General features: G+C 39.6%; 1 protein-coding gene across 3 annotated transcripts; it reads left to right on the top strand.

The window, feature by feature from the left end:
- Positions 1 to 1,801: 1,801 nt before the first annotated feature.
- mapk14b (mitogen-activated protein kinase 14b) lies at positions 1,802 to 21,594 on the top strand. Of its 3 annotated transcripts, none has more exons than XR_013656231.1 (12): positions 1,802 to 2,253; positions 6,979 to 7,108; positions 12,361 to 12,419; positions 13,131 to 13,242; positions 13,534 to 13,563; positions 13,667 to 13,714; positions 14,591 to 14,705; positions 15,016 to 15,087; positions 17,225 to 17,728; positions 18,120 to 18,198; positions 19,591 to 19,764; positions 19,854 to 21,594. XR_013656231.1 is itself a non-coding variant. In XM_004069162.5 (12 exons), the coding sequence occupies exons 1-12, from the start codon at positions 2,135 to 2,137 to the stop codon at positions 19,919 to 19,921; spliced, it is 1,086 nt and encodes a 361-aa protein (XP_004069210.1). In that variant the 5' UTR covers positions 1,802 to 2,134; the 3' UTR covers positions 19,922 to 21,594. The 3 variants fall into 3 exon arrangements, 2 of the variants coding, with proteins under 2 accessions (XP_004069210.1, XP_004069211.1); XM_004069162.5 differs by having other exon boundaries at positions 17,649 to 17,728; XM_004069163.5 differs by having other exon boundaries at positions 17,225 to 17,304.
- Positions 21,595 to 22,596: the final 1,002 nt, after the last annotated feature.

Genomic DNA, 22,596 nt, shown 5'->3' with positions numbered 1-22,596 from the left:
TTGTTTATCGATCTTGACTTGTATTTTTAGTCACCTTGTTTCAAAATATTCAGGTCAGCAACACCCACAAAATTATGCAGGGTTTTGCTTTACATTTTTCCAACATGCTGAAGAAAAGCCCCCTGAGAAATCCCCAAAAATACAGCTGGGACCCCAGCGGTCACAGCGTGCAGCTGCTGGAATAACGTTTTTAGCAGAATGATGCTTTTCTTGAAGCTCTTAAACAAATTAGGTTCTGTGTTTGACAAGGCTTTCCTGACTTTCTGAAGGTCTCACATTTTAATCAAATCTGTACTTCCAAACTTTTAGCTTTCATGAAAACTTTTACCCTCTTTCTAAACGGTGTTGATATCCAACTATTCCAGGAAATATGGGTTTGATGAACTCAGCAGGACAGAAAGTGCTTTTGAGACATCTTATCACAAGTTATCAGGTACCGTTATTTATCTTCTGATGTTTTTTTTGTCCTTAATATTATCACGGAAGTTCAAGGTGGATGGATTTGGTTAATAATATCTCAGCTTTTTTCATATGAATCTAGACTTTTAAAAACTAAGATTACTTGTATAGTTGTTTGTGTTGGGGTTTTTTGTTTTTTTTTTGCTTTTCTTGCTATTATCCTGTCTAAAATTTTAATTTTCTGCTATAATTTGACATGAAATGCAAGCAGCATGTCTTTGCTCTGAATTGAGATGAATGTAATCTCATATCATTTGTTTTTAGTTCTAATCATTCAACAAATAGAACCAAGAGACTTAAATATTAAAAAGCAATAGAAGAATGTTTATTATTACAGACCAAAGGTCCAGTTGCCACAACATACAAAAAAAAGGTTTAAGAATAAAAATAAAAAGCATTCATGATAGTACGTGTATAAAAACAGTGACAAAAAAGCGAGCCTATAAAATACACTGTTGACTGGATATCATCATCTGTAAGTTTATCATTGATATGTCACTTTGTGACATACATAAAGTCCAGAATCAAGAAGTGTAAAAGCGGGAACATTTAATGTACATCATCCTTTTAATTGCTACAAGTAATAGGTCTTAATAAGAGGCTTCTATCACCCCGATTAAACACTGTCCTATGCTTTATTGAATTTTTGTCCAGATATCACAGCTGTGTTTTTGTCATGAACTTTATGCTGGAATTGCAAATATCTGGCCTCAAATGTGTTTCAAACATATGTAAATTAGTCAAAGAAGTGTTTTTTATTCTTATTTCTATTGTTTTAACTATATCAGATGTTCACTAATAATGAATGTCTGCAAACCAACAACTAACTGAAAAAGCATGTGTAAAGGAAGTAGGACAGGATTATTACTGGAGCTGTAGTTTGTAAATGAATCATCAAAATAAGTAGATAAATTGCAGAATTAATTATGTTCCTAAATCCGAATCATAAATGTGACATAAGCACAGCTCTTAAATGTTAAGAAAATGAAGTTTAAAGACATCAAGGGGTTTCTTCCAAATATAATGTATTTATTTTTGCATCAGTGGGAAGCTAAAGTTGTTGTTTTTTTGCTATGGTTTTTAAACCAATTATCTTTTTAGAAATAACATATTTTTATACTTTTCAAAATTATTCATTTAAATTAAGAAGGAAAATAATCAAATATGTGCACATTGGTCATCTTTTATGGTATTTTAATTAAAAACAACACCATTTAGGTTTTCTTTTTTGTATAATTTAAGCAGTTTTAGTTTGAGACTAGTCCCGGTGTAGGTACCAGTGGGGCTACCGTCGTGTGACGTTATCCTCAGTCGAAAGGACCGGGATTTCCCCAAACTTCCCGGTAGATGGTAAGTTCTCGCGAGACATTTCGTTGTTCCCGGGAGAGCGCCGTGACGGCACCCACACAGGACGTGCGCGTTCACGACAGCCGCGCCGCCTGGCGAAGCGAGATGAAAATAGAGCGAAACATCCAGCGAAAGCCAGACTAAGCTTCCTTCAAAGCGCGCTTTGAAGTGCAACAGTTCGAGCGCGGAGCGGACATTAGTCTCTGCAGGTTTTACCGGCTGGGAGCGTGGTGAGGTCCTTTGGTCGGCCGGCGCAGAGCCAGAGGGGCAGAAAGTTTCCGCTGTTGTGTTGTTGGGTTGCTGCGGGGCGGCTGGCGAATCCACAGGAATGTCGCAGAAGGAGAGACCGACTTTCTACCTACAGGAGCTCAACAAAACCGTGTGGGAGGTCCCGGAGCGATACCAGAACCTCTCCCCGGTCGGCTCCGGCGCTTACGGTTCCGTGTGGTAAGTAGTCGTTGCAGAAATCCTCCTGCTCGATTGCACAACAGCCCGAACGGCTCTCCGGCACCCACAGAGGCCCTGAAGAGTCGCCTCTCTGCGGGTGTTCAACAGTCTGCGGAGTTTGGGGCATTTGGAAACTTTAAAAACGCAGAAATGTCTAGGGTGTTCCTCAGTGACGCCCCCCCCCCCCCCCATCCCCCCATCCCTTTTTTACGTTTCGGGTGGGTTTCCAACTTGTAAATAGTTGAAATCAGAGGTGTTTAACTCACATTTGAAAGCCTCTGTTTTTAAGGATACCCGTTGACGTGTCCGAGCTTTTACATCTACGTCAGATCTGAGTTAAAATAAGTGCAAGGCAGCAAAATCACCCGCGTATCCCTGCACGGACGGACGGACGGACGGACGGACGGACGGACGGACGGACAGCCTCCGCTTCAGCACAATGAATCGCACATTGCATACATTATGCATTTTTCCAGTTGGGTGCAGCCTGCAGAGTACCAGAAGATCACGTGGTTTTCGGAAAGTAGGCCCCCCTCGTGCACAGATTGTGAGCTTTCTACGACGCTGATGACTCCAGAATGATGTCACCCTGTGCCGTGGTTACACGCGCGTGACTCACAGTCCCGAGGTTAGGTAATGGCTTCATCTGGAACGCCCTACACTTGCAGCGCTGCCCGATTTATTTCAACTTCACACCTTTTTTTTTAAAGGCAGGTGCATGCGGGGAACTCACGCTTTTGTTCTGAAAACAGAGTTTTATCAATTCAACTGCTGAAATTCATGTTGCATCAGGGTGTTTATCAGGTTATTTTTGTCTACCATCCATTTATATGTGCTTTTTGAAGTTTGATAGATTAGTTTATTTCAAGGAATACCCCCCCCCCCCCACCACACACAAATATTTAAAATCTATTTATCACAAATTGATTTTAGAAAAATAAAACTTTAATAACTAGACACATTTGCACGTATCCATTAAATATAATGTTGTCAAATGGAGTTTGAAGCAACTTACATATAAGCCATTGTGACTGTATGAGAAATTTTAAATAATAGATGTCTGTGAATGTAAACGACTAAACAACGGGATAATTGGAAATGGGGGCAGCCTTACACCGCCCCAACAGTCCCACCCACAACTCAGAGGAGAATTTCTAGTGAACTACTTCTGCCCTGCAGAAACTATATGCCATAAAAAGACACAGATTTATTGGTTTTTGTCTAAAAACATCATCATCATAATGAAAAAAACACAGCGAATGCTTTGAAAATGGATCAAAAGATGATCAGAGAGGGACTTTAAACTTATTCATACTTTTTCAGTCCAGGTGTAGATTATTTATCAAAAAGCAAAGACTTTTTTTTGTTGTTAGTATCAAAATATCATTGCACTATTGTGGAATTATTCTTAATAATCATCATCAGTACAGCATTGCAGAAGCTGTGCTTTTCTTTTCCGTCTTTAGCCACAGTCTTGGCGTTCTGAACATTTCCTCTCCATCTGGTCATCCAAAAGCGTGTTTTAAACCGATGCAGTTTGAAATGAATTCAGTCCAGATCCTCCAATGTCTGGGAAACACTTCCTTCCGATGGATCTGGATATCTGCATCACACTTTTCTCAGAAGGTCTTCAGTTTGATCCGCATTTTTCTCCAGGTTTCCTTTTGTTTTTTTACCACCCGTTTCCAGGAAAGGAACTTGCTATCTCAGTAGTATTAACTCTTCTTTTATCTTGTTGTTGTTTTAACGTTGGGTGATGATTGTCTGAAGGCTGAAGAAAGGAGATTTTTCTTGAAAGTTGCTGCATTTTGGATTGAGAAGAATGTTTAGATCAAGCAGGAGCCAAACTGGTTTTGCACAACAAGCACATATATTCATGAAGTGAAGTTTTCAGAATAGCATAACTCAGCAGATCAAGAAAATGTGGGATATAAAATAAAAACATAAACTGTATTTCTAATAAAAACGATTTAAATGTTGATAATTTAGGGAAAATACGAACGTTATTTTGTGTCATTGAATCTGTTTTTATTGTAGAGTGCTCTCCCACCAGCAGTCCACAGGTCTTCCCTGTGTTGGGATGTAAACAAGACCAAATACAATTGTGCTTTAAAGACTCCTCCTCGAATCACTGCCATCCATCAAGACTTGACAAGAGTCTTGAGGAATTTGTGGCTAAAACATCAAGACAATAGCTTGACTCCATGACTGTAGAACCTCTCTATAAAGGGAATAAAAGCATTTGGCACAAACAGCCTCTCAAAGCTCCCTGATTATAAGTCCCGTCTAAAGCACTCGACTTTAACCTTTTAAAGTCATGTGTGCACCGATTGTTCTATAGAGTCTGAGATGATATGGAATTTTCTGGCTTCAGCGTTTATTAGACGTTTAACACCAGATACGTTTCCTCCAAAATTCCCAGTTATACATTTTTTTATGCTTTTTAAAATGTCAACAATTTGAAAGATAAATAATTATTTGGCTTTGATTGCTCAAAGAAACCTTCTTTTTTTTTTTACAGGTTGCTCAGGCCACTGTTCTGTTTCTCATTTCCTTTCGTAAAGACATAAAACTTAATTAAAAACTGGGAATCATAACATTGTTTCTCCTACAGCTCCAATTTCTTTTCAAACAAGGGATTAGTTTGGCTGGAAACTTGGAAACGGTTTAGTTTTTATTTGAAAGAATAGTGTTCATTCAAAACTGAAAGGAAACCCCAATATTTTTTCAGGATGCAAGAATCCCTGGTTTAAGTCACATTAGTCAAACCCGTTTATAAATGCAGCACAGAGGTCTAAGGAAACCAAAATCCACAAACTCGTGAAAAACCCCTCATAATTGTCATTTCTACAGCATATTGTTTTCTTTACACGTCTTAGTCAGCACACGGACTCTTCCTTTAACTCGGGATGGATGCCTCACAACGCTGCTCCTTTTACAGCCCAACATTTATGGCGCTGTGTTATTGCACTTCCATTTATCGCAGACTAATTGGGTGATGTAGGTTTAGTCTGTACCTGTTTGCTCTGCCGTTTAGCAGCACTATGAAGCGCAGCCGCTGTGTGCTCCTCTGATTTTTCATGTGGCGTTGGTGCGGCGCTGCGCATCTTATAATGGTCTTCTGGTGGATGCATCACGGCACTCGGGGGGGGGGGGGGGGGGGGGCACTTCCTGTTCGCCATTAGCATTAATGAAATTCAGTGTTAAAAGTGGAACAATGTGTTCTCCATTAGCTTGAAATTTGATTTCTTTTTCCAATCTTTAACTGTCCAGGGAAAACTCGGATCATCTCCGTCTTCTTCACACTCGATAACATTTGGATCCAAACATATTTGTGCATTTTTTTTCTTCATTCAGTCAGTTTCCATGTGTTTTCTCCATAAAACCCAGAAGATGCTGTAACTATAAGCTGATTTTAAATATTTGACGCATTCGACATTCAATCGTTGTTAAAGGTGTAAATTTTAAACAACAAACATTGTTTAAAAGTTACCAGCTTTTCTTCCCAGGTATCTCCAGACGTTTCCCCTTTTCTTTTGATTAAAAATGTAACTTTTTTAGCCTGTCAGTAATGCAATTTGACCCGAGAAAACGTTGAAACTGTGAATCCTGATAACTTATAATGGATTTCCTTTTTGCTTTGTGTCCAACAACACTTAAATTCAAGTTTTCATAAGTCATAAATAATCACCAGGAAGCTGTTAGCGTTTCATTTTCATTTTAATGAGGATGGTGGGAACATGTATAGAACATGTATGCATTAAAAATACATTTAGTACTGATTAACGTGTTGTTCTTGGTTTAATTAAATGTATTCATAGTATTCAAGTATTTTGCACATTATTGTACTTTTTTTTTATTGTAGGGAAGTTAATTTTCATGTTGATTAATCAGCCAAAAACTATAAACAAGTTCTGATAAAAAATATTTCTAGGAAAATTCAGACTAAAAATCATCAAATTTACTTTTGTTGCTTTTTTTTTAACTGGGTAGTTTTGGGATAAAACAAAGATTACTATGTGTGTTTATTTTTTATTTTTTTCCTTCTGCACGCCTGCTGGACTTTTGTCCTTGTTTTGCCCTCTTTGACATCTTACTCCAAGATTTTATGTTATTTTTAATTCTCTGCTAGTTTTATAGTGTTGTTCCCAACTGTAGAGGAATTACTTATTTTAAAAGCATGCATTAATTTAAATATGTTCCTTTATATCTTCAATGATGGATAAACCTCATAAATAAATGTACATTTTCTGCATTTTTGAAAGAGATAAACCTAACTTTTCTCATCAGTGAGTGACGAGGAGCATTCGAGCCAGCAGCATATGTTGTGACGGTTCCCTTCCCTCGTGACTAATGAGGATGTTTTCCTCCATCTGGACTTTGCTTTGCGTGAACGAATGCTCGTCACCGCTTAGCGCTGGAGGAGCAGATTGACTTCACACCTTTACGTTGCTCCGCTTTGTGGCTGATATTTGACAGCAGGTTCAGTCTTGTTCTTCATGCAGCCTCAGACTAGAGCAGCTTTTGCTCTCTGTGGCTGCTGCAGGTCTGATTGCTAAATCACTGAACTGGTTAATAAGAACTGAAACCAAGAGCTCAGCATAATGCAGCTATTTGGTTAGTTTACTGACCTCTTGCAAAATGTTGGATATATTTTTTCTAGAAAGGTCTTGGCTCATGTAATCCATTTGAAACATATTTGTTTGTTTGTTTTTCGCATTGTAGTTCGTCGTATGACGTGAAGACGTGCCTGAAAGTAGCAGTGAAGAAATTATCCAGACCCTTCCAGTCCATCATCCACGCAAAGAGAACGTACAGAGAGCTGCGGCTGCTGAAACACATGAAGCACGAAAATGTGAGTTGAACGCTTCACCCAGACGCTCAATTCTTTGTTCTGCTTTCTGGATTTTTTAGGAAACACTCCAGGTTTTAGGGCCAGGAACTGCAAAAGCAAACCGCTGCTTCACCCTGTTCCTTTGTCTGTGTTTTATATCATCCCCTCTGAAATTGTATTGACTTGATAAATATGTAGGTGGAGCTGAATGCAGCTCACAAAAGCAGGTTAAACAACTGCAGGCTCAGGTTTTATGGAAATGTTTGCAGAAAAACCTTTTAGTTAAAGGTTTTAGTAGCTTTTTTGGTAGATGTATTAATATTTCTCAGATAAACCTAATTTTAGTCATTTTAGTAGTTAAAAGTTAAAAAAAAAACAAGTAGAAGTTGTTTTAGATAAGTTTTAATATTTTAAGATAAATGTTTCTGTACTCTTATTTAATAAATAATTTTGTAAGTATTCTTTTTTTTAAATATTTTGAATAAAAGTTTTAGATTTTTTCTCTCTCTCATAAATATGGGATGTATTTTTAAGGAAAAGTATTACCGTAATTTCCGGACTACAAGCCGCTACTTTTTTCCTGCGCTCACAGCCCTGCGGCTTATTCTGTGACACGGCTAATTTATGGATTTGATTGGCGGCCGCCATGTACGAACATTCGGACTCGGTGAATGGTTTTGTATGCGCCATCCACCACCAAGCACAAGTCATTTTTTTTTAACACACCTCTGAGCAGCCAAACAGCATGGAGGTCACTTCAGGTCTTAGACACTTCAGTCATGGTTCAACAAAAAGAAACACGCATGCCCGGCCGCATCCCAGAATCCTTTGGTGCCATTAGACCCAACGTGCACTTGATCGCTGCTACAATATGATAAAGCTTTCAAGTTAAAAGCAATCGTTAAAAGCAGCGTGAAAAAATCCCCCATCAGTAAATGGAAATGGCGGTCAGCTGCGTGACGGAGAGAACAGCGCATGCTCAGAAGTGTATTTACCTCTGAGTCATAGTGACTCGGCTGGCTGCACGTAAATATGTGTGAATAACATCAGCCTTTATTTTGTCGGGACACGACTGGAAACACAAATCCATTTGGTCGTTTTTACGGTTTCTGACTGAGCGGAATTTTGCATTGAAAAGCTCACAGCCACCATGTGAGCTTTTCGGATAGGAAGGGGAGACAAGGAGCCCGCTTGGCGAGCGCGGAGCGCAGAGGCGTCCGGGGAGCAACAAGTGTTTATTGTGAAAGGAAGCTTCTGACGAACGCGCCGCGCTGAGGCGCGCGTATCGCGCTGAGGCGCGCGCTATTTTACTGATGTTTTTTAACCAGCCCCGTTAGTACCATAATGCTGCCGCGACACAAGTGGAAGGAGAGCTGTTCCTTTTCACCCTTCCATGCACTGCTGCTCCTTGCTCATTCTTAAACACGAACAACAGTGTGGCGAGCCGGGCGTTGGCCCCGCCTTTAGCCCCTAAGACTCATGGGAAATGGGGGATCGCGGATGTAAATTTCCTCATCATAACTGAGGGATGTAATGTTGATTATATGGTTACTGTTAGTAATTTTATGTATGATACCTAGTTTGTCAATAAGTTAAAAAAATAAAAAATAAATCAAATAAAAAAACCATAACTGAGGAACTTGTGAACAGAATAGAGGTCCATGCTGTTTCAGATGTGGGTGTAATTAGATACATGAGCTTGAGACAAGGCCAGTACCTGCCCACAGTGTGGTAATGAGCCATGCACACTCTGGTAGTCAGGACGCACTTTGTCGAGGCAGCAGCTTGTATACTGATGCGGCTTGTGTATGTACAAAAAATATTTAAGCACGTTAAAATAGGTGGGTGCGGCTTGTAATCGGGTGCGCTTTATAACCCGGAATTTACGGTAATTTTTTAGCAAAGGTTTTTCTAATTTTTAGTGAAATGTTTTATCATTTTTAGTTAACATTCTTAGTATTTTTTTAGGAATCGTTTTTAGTACATTTTTTTGGTCAAAGTTTTATTAATTTTTTGGTCAAAGTTTTATTACATTTCAGATAGCTTCTTTGCAACTTTTAGGTCAAAGATTGACTTGAGTTTCTTAGTCATAAGCTACAATTTCAACTCAATTGGTGCTCTTCATAATCATTTAATGCAAATGTGAACATAACAACCTGTTTGTGGGGTTTTTCTCCTAAAAAATAAGTCTACTACTGATCAGATCAAGCCTTCAATAACCCTGACTCAGAAACGGGTTACAGCCTCATTTTGTCGATTATTTGCTTTTGTCTGTTTTCTGGGCTGATCCCCTGCATGCTACATACATGCATACATGCTGCATACATGCATGCAGCATGCATGTATGCAGCATGTATGCAGCATCTTCTCTGGTGAAGAAAGATCGTCCGTCTTCATCAACAGCTGCAGGGCCATTCCTCTTTCTATCACAGCAGAGCTGTTGATGAAGGAAACTGATTTTAGTTCCTCTCCTGCTTTATCACTGCTTTGTTGTTTTTTTTGTGTAATTCTGGGTTTGTGCACTTTTGCACGTGCACACACTTGCCCACAAAAAAAAACAAAAACTCTGCTTTTAGTTCCTGAAGGCTGTTCCTGCATGCAGTTGTCACTTTGAGTCATTTCAAAGAAATAGTAAAAGGTTTTGTTTTTAAATTGGGACGCAGTGTTTTCTTTTTGTGTGTGCTATTGCATGTTTGTGTTAGTGTGTGTTTTTGCATGCACGTGGGGTGGGGGCTGGAAAGGCCTGTAGTAGTTAGTAGTAGTGCTGTTTTCTAGAAGTTTGTTTAGCTTTTATACAGACTTTTTTTTAGGAATAAGTGGGCACGGCTGCATTGCTGTTTTAAGAAAAGTGTTGGACCAGTTTTGCTGCCGGTTTGCTAAGAATTTCTTATTGTCTGAGATGAATTGAAAAAGAAACACGAGCGGAACTGCAGCACGTGTCAGAGGTTAACACTCTATAAAGGACAATCCCATTTGGATTTATTTTTACCTTTTTTATGTTATTTTTTTAACGATTCTCACTCGCCTAAATGATGACTAAAGTCAGATCTGACACCACTGAGACTTGTGGGCTCAGTAAAGGATTTAATGGCGTTATTAGACGTAGATCGCATATGAGATTGTTGTCTCTCGCCTCTCGTTGCAGGAAGTGGCTGTGGGGGAAAACTAGATTTTGAAATTCTGCTGTCTGCTGCTACCAGAAGCCGCGGAAGTCACTATTTCATTCATTTATGCTTGTTCTAAGGAATTTACTTGCAACCATACCTGTTTTGTGTTTGAATTGATGGTAAACAAAGAATCTTGTATGTTCAGTATTTCACATTAGGGCTGATGACAAAACATGACGGGAAGCTCTCAGTCATTCATCACAAACACTTTTCTTTCCTGGCTCCGGTTTTCTGGGTAATCCCTAATTCTCCTGGTGGAAAAGCTGCGGGGAACTGGTGTGGGGGTATTAGAACTCTGTGCTTTTGTTAAAAGAGAAACGGGTTTTGCATGCAGCGAGGATTACACGGATTAAGCAGACTCTTCGGCGGTTATTATTGTGATGCTGCATAGAAATGTCAGGTTGATGAAGGGTCTGCTGCACCGAGGCCAGGCTGCTCTTTTTATCCGCATGCTTTTGCAGGGAAAGCGGGAAAGCTAAGCACAAAGCGGTAAAGTGTCGGGTTTGAACCGCTGGTGTTTTCGCTCTGTCCTGATCTCCTCAGTGGGGGGGTTGTGTTTTGCTCCTGCTGTTGCCAGGAGACTCCCGTGGTTTGATTTTTTTCCTTTTTTTGCAAAGCCCGAGTGATCCAATCAGCTGTTTGTTGTGGCTGCAGCCCAACCAATCAGCTGCAGCTCTGGATCCCGTGTGGGTGGGCTGCTCTGCTGTATTTACTGTTTTTTTTTTCTTCTCCCCTGTCTTTTTCAATGGGGGTGGGGGGCAGTGTTGGCACTCCTTTGCCAGAGTGCATGTATACACTGATGTACATGAATGCATGCGTGTGCATAAACGTGTTCTCCCTCTTCTCTTTCGTTCCATTTCCTCTGGACATTGTACTCCTCATTTAAATGTAATTATTGTTCACATTAACATTTTTTTTACTTTCACACATTATTTTAGTTTTTTTTCTTTTTATGTTCAAATCTTTTTGCTAATGCATGTCATTGTTTTCAAGGAGTTTAATTGTAAATTACAGAAAAAGGCAAAACCAAATCACCCGCGTGTCAACGTTTTTGGATTTTTCTGAGGTTAAAAGGAGCAAAAACAAATGTGAACTGTATGTAATAACTGTTGCACACAAACATAAAAACTGATGTGACATTTTGTTTAGATTGCACATTTTTCAATTCTCTATTTTTGCCTTTTAAACATCATTTTAACTCCAGTCATTTTAAATCTATTTTTAAAGCGTTCCCGGTTGTCTTTTAATTATGCTTTTGCCGTTTTCGCCAAAATAGAAAAACTAGTGTCGTTTTCTAGGACATGACTTCTGCAGAGTGCCGGTAGTTCATTAAATAATCATCTGAGTTATGGGTGGAACTGTTGGCGTAGAGCATGCTGAAAACTCTCTGTTCACACTGTCTCCCTCTAGCTTGCAGCCCCTCCCACCCCCAGCCTAACTAACTACCTAATTTCCCCGGTGCGACAAAATCAGCAATTAATCTCTGAGTTATCCTAACGTACAGTTTTTGAGCCAAACTCCAGATTGGACTAGGAAAGCAAAGACAATCTAGTCGTCTACCAGTGGATGCATCAGAATGGAGCAGAGCAGGGAGCCTGCGGCCCCGCCCACCATATTTTCTACGCAATAAATAAGCTCCTTTTCAAACTGCATCTCCTGATTCACAACAATTTGAATAAAGAAATGTCCAGAAATGCTATTTTAAGCTTAATTTTCTTGATATACGTCCTCCATCGTTATAAAAATGTTGAAAACACTATTTTTGTGGGAGTGGCTATTAAACTCGCATTAAAGCTCAAACCACAACTGATAGGATTGCTAAGGAAGTCTAACAAAATACTCTTTTCAAAGAAAACTAAAAGATCCAGAGCACATTAGTGCCTCCAAAGTAAACACAGAAGAGCAGATGACTGAATCTAAATGAAACGTTTCTGCTCAGGACATTTTTGTGGTCTTATCGATTTCATAAGTGCTGGTAGAAAGTTTAGGCACATAACCGAAGAATGGCGAGGGCAAATGAACCGTCTCTTTGGTGTAAATGAGAGGTTCTTTTATGTCATTTGGCGCCTCTTGGGAAAGATGACTAATCTCTGTCTTCACTTTTAGGTGATCGGCCTCCTAGATGTGTTCACACCGGCAACAAGCTTAGACGAGTTCAGCGACGTGTAAGTCACTTTTCTCACCTCCCGTCCTCATGTTTCAAGTTCAGTTGGGTCCGGTGGTTCTGCCTCTAAAGGCTCGGCTGCAGCCGTGAACATCGGTTCATCAGTGAGATTAATCACAAGCGGCTTCACGCGGGTCCAGCGTGTGGAGTTGTGCAAAAGGTAAATGTAGGGTGAGCACGCATGCACAGAGCTCATCGCTGCTAGTCTCCATGGTAACAGCCACCTGGCAGTCTCAGGCTGTGCAGCAGCGTGCGCATGCATGTGCGCAGAATACTCAAAGCGGCGTCCTTAAATTCTCAGCATGGCGTTGCGTCATGGGTGCGCGGCACATTTGTGCCAACGTGAGATGAACCCCGGTGCACGTGTGCTCGCCGTTGTGGCTGCGGTGAACCATCCAGAATCTCAGGTGACTGAGGTCAGATTGAAAGAATGCCTTTTATCATCCTGATGTTTTAAAGAAGTGTTCATTAAGACAGGATAAGTGCAACAATCCTCCCTTTCTGTTCGTGGTTGTGTTATCGCTGCTTTGATCAGTTTCCCACCCACGCACAGGTGGATCAGTGGCACAAACTGGTTTGTGTGACCGCCTGTCTGGCTCATGTGATGAATTTCAAACATTTGAAAGCAAACTATAACTTTTCAGTGCCTGAAAAAGACTGAAAGCAGAAGTTGCACGAGCAGAATGCATGTGATTGGCTGTGTGGTTTGCAGATACTTGGTGACACATCTAATGGGAGCAGACCTCAACAACATTGTGAAGTGTCAGAAGCTGACTGATGACCATGTGCAGTTCCTTATCTACCAGATTCTGAGAGGCTTAAAGGTTGGTGAGCTGCTCACTAAGCACATTTTTTCAACTCAAGGCCAGCTCATGGGATTGATCCCTCAGTTTTGCTTTGACTCTGTCAAAATGAGAAAAATCCTTTGTTTTCCTTCTCCTTAACAAGAATTCCAGGATGTTTTTAAAAAGGGGAGAATCTTCTTAAAGCCATAAAAGCCACAGAAAAGTAGATTTCATCACCTTTTTAAACAAATCGAGCATCTCTATTTTTCCTTTACAAACTACGACGTGTCCTGAATTGTTTCTTTAGTCTCTTTCTCTGCTCATCCACAGTACATCCACTCGGCAGGTATCGTCCACAGAGTAAGTGATGGCTAAAAATTCAATTTCCTCCTGTCATCTGAAGGGATTCTTGGCATTTGTTTTCCTGCTTTGCATAATTTCTGTTCCTTGTTTTGATTTTTAGGACCTGAAGCCCAGTAATTTGGCAGTGAACGAAGACTGTGAGCTTAAGGTGAGCATCCCAGCGTAAATGAGGGTGGCTATAAAGGATGTGACTTTCTGTTGAACAGAGCAGTGGTCCCCAAGCTAAAAACCAAAACACAACCCACACTTTTGCTATTTTATTCTGAGGATGTTTTATTTTGGAAAATTACTGGATTCCCTCCACCACATTCGAATCATTCTTGGCATGTCAAGTCACTTTGTCACTTTTTGAAAATCCATCCGCTACTTACTTTAATCTGCTGCACCGATCGGTAAATTGAAACCTCCAAGGTTGCAAAGTTATCAAAAACAAACGTAGCAACTTTTGGCAGAAAAGACCCGGAGAGGAAACAGACGAAGAGCCTTTGACTTCAAAGTAGGCTGCATTCAACATACAAAAAACGGGAGTCGTTACTCCAAATATGGATTTATGAACACCATTTTTCCTACACGCCATAATAATGCATAATATTCTGCACCCGGCTCTCTAATGTTTACGAGGATGCTGCTAATAAAGTTGCTTAAGCTGTGGATTTGTGTTTGCTCGTTTTTAGTGACTTTTTTTTTCTGTTTATCTTTCGCACCTCAAACGTCCAGCAAGGCTGAAGTTGGCGTCTGATTCTTTCGTTTTAGTTAAGGGAACATGGTTCCTACATGAAATCTAGTGAACAAATAAAGTTCAAACCAGCTGTTTTACAGAGGATGAAGATAAACTTCACCCTCAATAGTTAAGCGAACCTGGAGGCTAAGAAAAGATAAAAATAAAAAAATCGGGCGCACACATCAGCCTCATACAGGCCGGTCCATGACAATATCGTCTGACAGGAAACCGGGTCGTTGTCTGAAAACGGTTACGGAGCAGTGTAATACAGAATATGTCCTTAAAGACGCTCTCATCTGGCAGATCCTTGACTTTGGACTGGCGAGGCACACAGACGATGAAATGACGGGATACGTGGCCACCCGGTGGTACCGAGCCCCCGAGATCATGCTTAACTGGATGCACTACAACATGACAGGTGTGTAGGTTGTCAACCCGGTGGTAAAGTAAAGTGACTTTTTAAACATCAGAAGGTATTTATGGTGGTTTGAAATCGAGCCATATTCTTGTTGTTCTTTTAGTTTGATGTTTTAAGTTGTTTGTAACAAGTTTATCAGAATATGACAGGATACAAAACAGACATTAGTGTGGTTGGTGTTCATTTGCTTCTGCGTCACTATTGCGTTGCATAGTTTGTAGACCATGGTTTTTATATTTAAATCTAGTTTTTTGACTTGCACGCCCTGTTTTGAAAACTATATTTATCCTTTTTTTTTTTTTTTTTTTAGTGGATATTTGGTCGGTGGGATGCATCATGGCGGAACTACTTACAGGACGAACACTTTTCCCTGGCACGGACCGTATCCTTCCACCACGGTGGCTGCACCGCATGAGTAAATAGATCCACGTTGGTTGGCCTGCTCACTTATAATTGTTCAAATGAAGGAGATCAACACAAAGTATTTGTATATTGTTACAAACCCACAAAAAAACACAATTTCCCCTTTTTTTAATCTTATATTGACATCAGTAAAGGACTTTATTCTGTCAGCTTCATGCCAGAATGTTGAACTTTGTGTGGATGTGAAGCACAAACAACAGTGTTGAGGTTAAGAGCCCCCTGTGTTGGATGAGTCATTGCTTGCTGCCCACTTTGATGTTATCACCTCTCCTAAAAAAATGTGTATTTTCTGTTTTTCTTTCATTGTAATCCTCATTCGCTGCAGCAGAACACGCAGATATTCTTTCATTAGAACTTCACACACGCTTCCAAAAGCAAACCTACTTCCACAGGGCAGAAAACGCACTTTTTAAATATCCTGTTCTCACACTATTACATAAGAAAGCACTAAAAAATCAGCCCATCCGCACTTAAAATGGTTGCTTTCTGGGGAGTGAGTTTTAATCTTTGTTTTCTCCTCATCTAAGTGCAATTTTCAGAGGAGCTTAAACCAGACCTTCTCAAACTAAACAGTAAAAAGTAAAAAATTAAGCTTAAAGTAAAAAGTATTTAAATATATTGACAAATAATTTGATTTTTGAATTTTTCCCGTTGTAGTACTAGATGCTATCAGTGAAGGCAATCATGTCATAGTTATCAAATATATCGACTTAAGCTTATGCCTGACTCATTTTTCCTCATAAAAATGATTTCCCCTTAATTAAGAACATCTTAAAGTCTATGTTTTTACCCACTTGGCAAATTTCTGTCTTTATGGTCAAACGAGCTTCTAAGTTTAGAAGAAAATGTTACTTTTATTCATTTGGGTTAGGTTTCTGGTACGCAGACCTGCACTAATTAACCTGCATCCTTTTATCCACCAACAGGCGGTGAGTGTGCATGCATGTGAGTGTGCATGCATGTGAGTGTGCATGCATGTGAGTGTGCATGCATGTGAGTGTGCTCACCCCCATGTCATCAACATCCAAAACTTGGACAAATATCAGACCCCACAGAGTCCGTGTATAATTCACGTTTTTTGTCGTCCGTGGCGTAAATGGACGATGGTGTTTCACCGCTGCACGTCACCTATAAAGTAAAATATTAGTTCACAAAGTTAGATTTTCAAACCCGATCTTGTTTCCCATTGTTCTGTCTTTTTGCTGTGACATTGGCGCGTCAACGGAGTAAAAAGGAACTCTTGCTTAAAGCTTGTGTAGCAGAGAGACATGAACGTAAACCTTCCGACTAATTGAAGGACGTTCTATTTTTTTGTGTCAACGCCCCGCAGACGGTGGAAATCAGCCTTATTATGAGTAAATGTGTGTATACTGTGGATTCTCATGAACTAAAGCATCAATTCGTCATTCTTCCTGCTCTTTGTTAGTTCACCCTTACCTTTGATTGAATAGGTGTGGCTACCATCATCACATGTTTATTTCTACAGGTGTGTTGGGTGGGTGTGCCGAATGCCGAATTTCTCACTAATATTTATTCACTACTAATACAGAACGAAACAAAAACTGCTTTAATTTGAAATAACCTTAAAGATCATTGCATGTTCTGGTGAAGAGACGCCTTTAGTGACCTAGTGACTTGATTTAGGAAGTTTGGATCTGAGATTGAGAGAGGCTGCCTTAAATTTGTGAAAATCTTAATGTCTGTCTTTTTCTAATGAACTCCTGTCGCTCTGCAGAACCTATGTCCTAGAAAAAATTACAGTTTTCTTTCTGGCTTAAAAACAGCATAATTATAAGAAGAAGACCACTGGGAACAGTTTAAAAGTTGCTCAAAAGGAGTGTGACTTTAACAGCGTTTACCTGCTTTTGTCTAAACTAAGATATCCTTAAAGGTCTTTTTGGTGAATTAATAAACTTCTGTGTCAGTTAATTAATGTCAGTTACAGTCATCAAAAGCACATACACACTGGTTAATGGCTCAGTTTTAAGCTTGTCCTCCTCTCTGCATGGGGAGGAAGGTTCGCCTGTTGTAGCTCACGCTGTCCTTGGTTCCAACATGCTCCATCCTCTCCGTTTTCCTTCACGTCAGTGTGGTAGACATTGATCAGTTGAAGCTTATAATGATGCTGGTGGGGACCCCAGGGCCCGAGCTCTTGATGAAAATCTCTTCGGAGCCTGTAAGTGTCAGGAAGCGTCCGTTGTGGCGCTGCTTCCCAGCCCTGGCGCCTGTCTGCGTGCTGCCTCTACCACTCTGTGCTGGCACTGCCCCAGCTTTGCGCTGCAGTTGTTGATTCTCGGTGGCTTCCTCGCAGCTGTCAGTTTGATCTAAAGCAGCAAAAGCGTTGACCATTCATTCCTTTCCGTTGTAGCATTTCTGTGGCTGTGTTCTTGCTTCATCCTCATCCATCCCACTTTTTGTAATCTGCCTCATTTCACCCCAAGATAAACTTAACTTGGCTCCCGCGCCTCTTTTGACTTTGTGACCTCTGTGCTATACGGCCCCTTGACTCCGAAGCCTTAGATATAAACCAGCTGCAGCAGATAATGCGCCTGACGGGAACGCCCCCGGCCTCCCTCATAAGCAGGATGCCGAGCCACGAGGTGAGACTCCGTCCTCCAGCAGCAGTTGCCCACCAGCAGACTTTTCTTCCACGCTGGCAGCTCGCTCGCTTCTGCTCTCACTCTACAAAACCTCCCGTTTCCTCTCTGACTCACCCTGCTTGTTGCAGCAGACATTCCCGGAGTGAAGCCCTCTGACGAGCCATCTGTTGCACAGAAAATGAATTATCTTTAAAAACATGAGGATGCACTTCCTGTCTAGGGTGTTATATATTTTTGCAACTGAGTGTTGGAACACCCTAACTTGCAGCAATAGCCACAAGCTTTCACACACCAACTTTTTAAATATGTTGTGTGTTTATAGATTAAAAAACTGTTTGTGTCATAAAATTTCTGTCAGTTTAGCTGTTTTATTTTTCATTTTTTTGCACAGGCAAGGAACTACATCAACTCACTTCCCCACATGCCCAAAAGGAACTTTGCTGATGTGTTCATTGGTGCAAATCCCTTGGGTAAGTTCTGCTTTCAATCTGACGCTGTGGCGCCCTCTAGTGGTGTCATTTACTATGGTGCAGAACACAGCACCGAAGCATTAAAAGTAGGCCTGCACAATATACCGCAAATTTATCGTTATCGCAATATCAAGCTGTGCAATATGCATATCGCAAAAGACAGCAAATTTGCAATAAATGGTTACCTTAGATGTGGACAAACAATCTTATAGCAGCTTGAAGTGTTTAATGGATTGAAAGAATCTCTTTCTGCATTTGAACAATCAGATGGACCCCTTCACCTTGTTAACTAATCGGATGGCGCCCTATTATGTTGCATGTTCGCCTCCTATGTCAACAAGGGTCATTTGCAGTATAACTTTTAAGCTGTTGTAATGGAATGGGAATAATATTTTTGGTTGTTTTGCTAATTTTTTATATACCGCAAATTATATCGTTATCGCAATATTAATCACTGATATCGCATATCGCGAGTTTTCTTCATATCCTGCAGCCCTAATTAAAAGAATTACATTTGCAGTAAATTCAGGACTTTGATCAGTCGGTCAGTGAGGAGGTCCAGCACAGTGCTGGCTGGAATCTTCATTCTTGAGAAAAACAGCCTTTTTGGACCCTAAAAGTAAAATACTCTACTAAATACTGAAAGCAATCGCGTAACTCATTTTTGAGGCTTATTGTAAAGTATGCAGGAATTTAATGCACATAAAAATAAAATGATAAAGAACAGTCCTTTTTTTTCAGAAATCAAAGCAAAATTCCCAAAACCAAAACACAATTCCAAAAATATGAAGAAAGAAAAGTTTCCGAAAAACAAAAGTTATTTCCAGAAATAAAGATAAAATGTTCAAAAATGAAACACAATAAGAAAGAGGAAAAGGTAGCTATTTTGGGACTTTTTTCTTTTTTTTTGAGTTCATTAAAGTTTTATGGTCAGGACATATTCTGTATTGCTTTGTACCAAATAAGTTTAGGTTGAAATGATGGACAAACGTCACCATCCAATCAGCGATGTCCCATAGTACATACCTTTTCCTGTTCCCTTTGTGTCATTTTGAGTATTTTGTTTTCTGGAATTTTGTTTTGATTTCTGAAATGTAATATATTTTTTAATTCTTTGTTTTCCTTTTTTAATTGTTGTTGTGATCTTTAAAATGTTTTTGTGTTGAGGGATTTGTTGTTGTGATTTGCACTTCAGGACCACCGTAAAAATGCAATTTTAAGTTCATTTTTTGTCATACATGTCATCCATCATGAGAAAAATGCCACAAGAACATGCTAAAATACCACCAAAAATGGAGTGGGTCTTCAAAAGCTGCTTAGTTCGGACATGCTCTTGATTACATGGGGTCCTTTGGTGTCCACTTGTTTCTGACTCTTGCTGCCGGCCTCCAGCGGTGGATTTGCTCGAAAAGATGCTGGTGCTGGACACGGACAAACGCATCACGGCGTCGGAAGCGCTGGCCCATCCTTACTTTGCTCAGTACCACGACCCAGACGACGAGCCTGAAGCCGAGCCGTATGATCAGAGCTTCGAAAGCCGGGAGCTGGAAATCGAGGAGTGGAGGAGTAAGTTATTAAAAGTCCCGTCCGTCGCTTTGACCTCAGCTCTGCGTGTCTTTGCTGTTCAAACTAACTGCACGCCGTGTTTTCTCCAGGTCTAATCTACGACGAGGTCCTGAGCTTCGAGCCGCCATCTTTAGATGGAGACGAGATGGAGTCGTGAGGGGAAGGCAGCTTTCCTCCCTGCGTTCTCCTTCCTAGAAACTCTTTTTGGATGACCGACTTCAAACGACTATCCGCTGCTTTCATGATGCATACCCAACAGTCAAGTGCCTGCCGTCATTCATATCTGAGGGACTTGTTGTTTCAGGGGTGGGGGCGGGGTTTCACACTCTGTTGATAGCTTTCACGATCCGCTGTTTCTGTTGCACCGTAAACTCGCTGAGGCCGACCGTAACTGTCCTCAAGCCAGAGGCCGTCGTTTCCACACTCGGTCTCTACGGTCAAATTTCACTTTTATTTTTCCATTTTTCCTTCTGAATTGAATAAATCGGCCTGCTAATCCATGTGGGATTACCTTTTTAAAGGAACGGTTGGAAGTGTAATGGAACCAGACGAGATTTAGCCATAAAGTTTATTTTACTGCATTCAAAGGAAATGATATTTGTACACAAATGTGTCACTCAGCTGATTTTACAGCAAACAGTATTTATAAATCAGTAGTTCTGTCAACACGCTTTCATCTCCGTGTAAAAGGCATCCTTTCTTGAGGAATGCACTAGACAATCTCCTCCACAGTATGACTTTTACTACCACAGTTTATCCTAATATAGCATCAATACATGTATGGAATTTATTACAAGTATTTATAGAATAGGATAAGAGAATAACATCTTCACACTAGGAGGAGCAAATGCTTGTGGATTTGCTGACTTGCTCCTTCTTTATATTATGGGTTCAGATATGATTGGTTCCCACCGCAGTTTTTTTTTTAACACTTAGCTGATTTGATTTATCCCCACAGCAGGAGGACAAGTAGTTTATTAAAAGTCTGTATTTTCCAGCAGAGCATCACCTAACACTGTAAATGAATCATTTTGCATTTATATACCACAGTACTGTTAATCTTTATTGAATGTTTTGGGGAAACAGTTATATTTATGATCCTTTCTTACTTGTATTGTTTGTATATCATTGTAAAGAAGTATATTATTTGTTGGAGTCATTTTTTTTTCCTAATTTATAAACAGCTTATTGTATTAGAAATCAGAAATGTCATCAATAATCAAATGTGTTGCTTGAGTTGCGGTTTTTGTATCCAAACAGAAGGAATTTACCATATTTACAAACATAAAAACTACAGTTAAACACAGTGGGATGTTCTCAAACATTCTCTGCAAGAAAGTGTCCAGAAATTAAATCAAAATATGTACTAAAGTCACCACTTTAAGTGAGTTTCAAACCACTAATTCTTTATCTAGAGTCAAACGACATGCTTTCTGATGTGAAAGCCTGTCTTATGCTGCATCCAAATTCTGAGTTTCTGACTTAAATTCAGTTGCAACTGTTCCTTGGAAAGTTCGATATCTGCTGTATTGTTTTAATCTCTGTGTTGAATCAAGATTTGACGTCACTCTGTGATTCTGTCATGTTGGTTGTTTTTAGCACTATGATCATTTCAGGGCATGCAAGTTTTTGTTTGCTCACTGGATGCTGACGTGGAGAATTTTTACATAATTTGACGTGATATTTATTTGACCCATATCCCACTGTTAACATTTTTCTTTGCTTACTTTGCCTGAAATTGGTTTGTTTTTGTTGACCACATGTACTGAGGCATCAGGCCATGCCATTTGTAAATACCACCGTAAGAAATAAAAGTTACTATTTTTCAGAGATGTAAAGAGTTTTGTTGGTGTTAGCATTTTACCACTAGGTGGCGGTGGGTTTTTAGGCAATGCACTCTCTTTTTTCCCTCTCCATCTACTCTGTAAAACTCAGGAATTCAATGCGCAATTTGATTCGAATACAAAAAATATTAACGAGAATGTCGGTTTAACATAAATGTTTGCATCTGCTGAGAAGATGGGAACTTTCATCTGGACTGTGTGGAATTGGAATAAAACTAAACTCTTAAAAAATAAAAAAATAGGGAACTCTACTATAAAAAAATAAAACATTTGGGTAAGTAAGATGCATTGAGTTTGAAAACTTTTGTTTCTGTTCAGTTAGGAAAGGTTTGACCTATTAAGTTGTGATTTTCAGGTTAATTATTAGACCTAAATGTCCTGACTCAGTGTTTGATAATAAAACGTTACTCTTTCCAAAAATAAAATACAATATTTTCACGTACTTTGGTTGATGAAACTTGTTAATAATACAGAAGATTGGAACGGTTTATTATTCCAAAGTACCGGTAAATTTAAAAAGTAGTAAAGCTAACAAATATGGTATTTATATGCATGATTGTATCAATATATAAATTTTAAAAATGGTTACAAAAAATAGTAATTTTGAACCACACATGCACTTGTCTGTTCCAGCAGATTAGGAAGATGGACAAAGTTTCTGTGTTAAAACTGTAGTAGAAAAGTAATAGAAAAGGGAATTAATCAACGAATAAATCCTAAAAAAAGTTATAAAATGCAGCCGACCTACTGGTAAACTTAAGTTGTTTTTTTTTTTGGAAAACTATTTTTCTCTTAAACCCCACATTGTTCAACATAAATGCATACCTAAAGATTTTTTTTTACCGATTTCAAAGGGAAATCCGGAAAAATATGGGATTTCATATTAAATGGATCTAATTAATGTGACCCCTGTTATATTTGTGTAATATGAATAAACGAATAAAATGAATAAACTTGATTCTGCCTGGAAATTGGCAACTCAGAGGCC

This window comes from Oryzias latipes, chromosome 5 (assembly GCF_053564925.1).
Source record: "Oryzias latipes strain Hd-rR chromosome 5, Olatipes_Hd-rR_3.1".
Classification (NCBI taxonomy): Eukaryota; Metazoa; Chordata; class Actinopteri; order Beloniformes; family Adrianichthyidae; genus Oryzias; species Oryzias latipes.
This window is presented reverse-complemented; position numbering and strand designations above follow the sequence as displayed.

Excerpts from the sequence above, each read along its gene's own strand:
- mapk14b (XM_004069162.5), top strand. The coding sequence starts at position 2,135 with ATGTCGCAGAAGGAGAGACCGACTTTCTACCTACAGGAGCTCAACAAA. Across the intron at positions 7,109-12,360 it reads AACACATGAAGCACGAAAAT|GTGATCGGCCTCCTAGATGT; the intron begins GTGAGTTGAACG and ends CTTCACTTTTAG. Across the intron at positions 15,088-17,648 it reads ACTTTTCCCTGGCACGGACC|ATATAAACCAGCTGCAGCAG; the intron begins GTATCCTTCCAC and ends CCGAAGCCTTAG.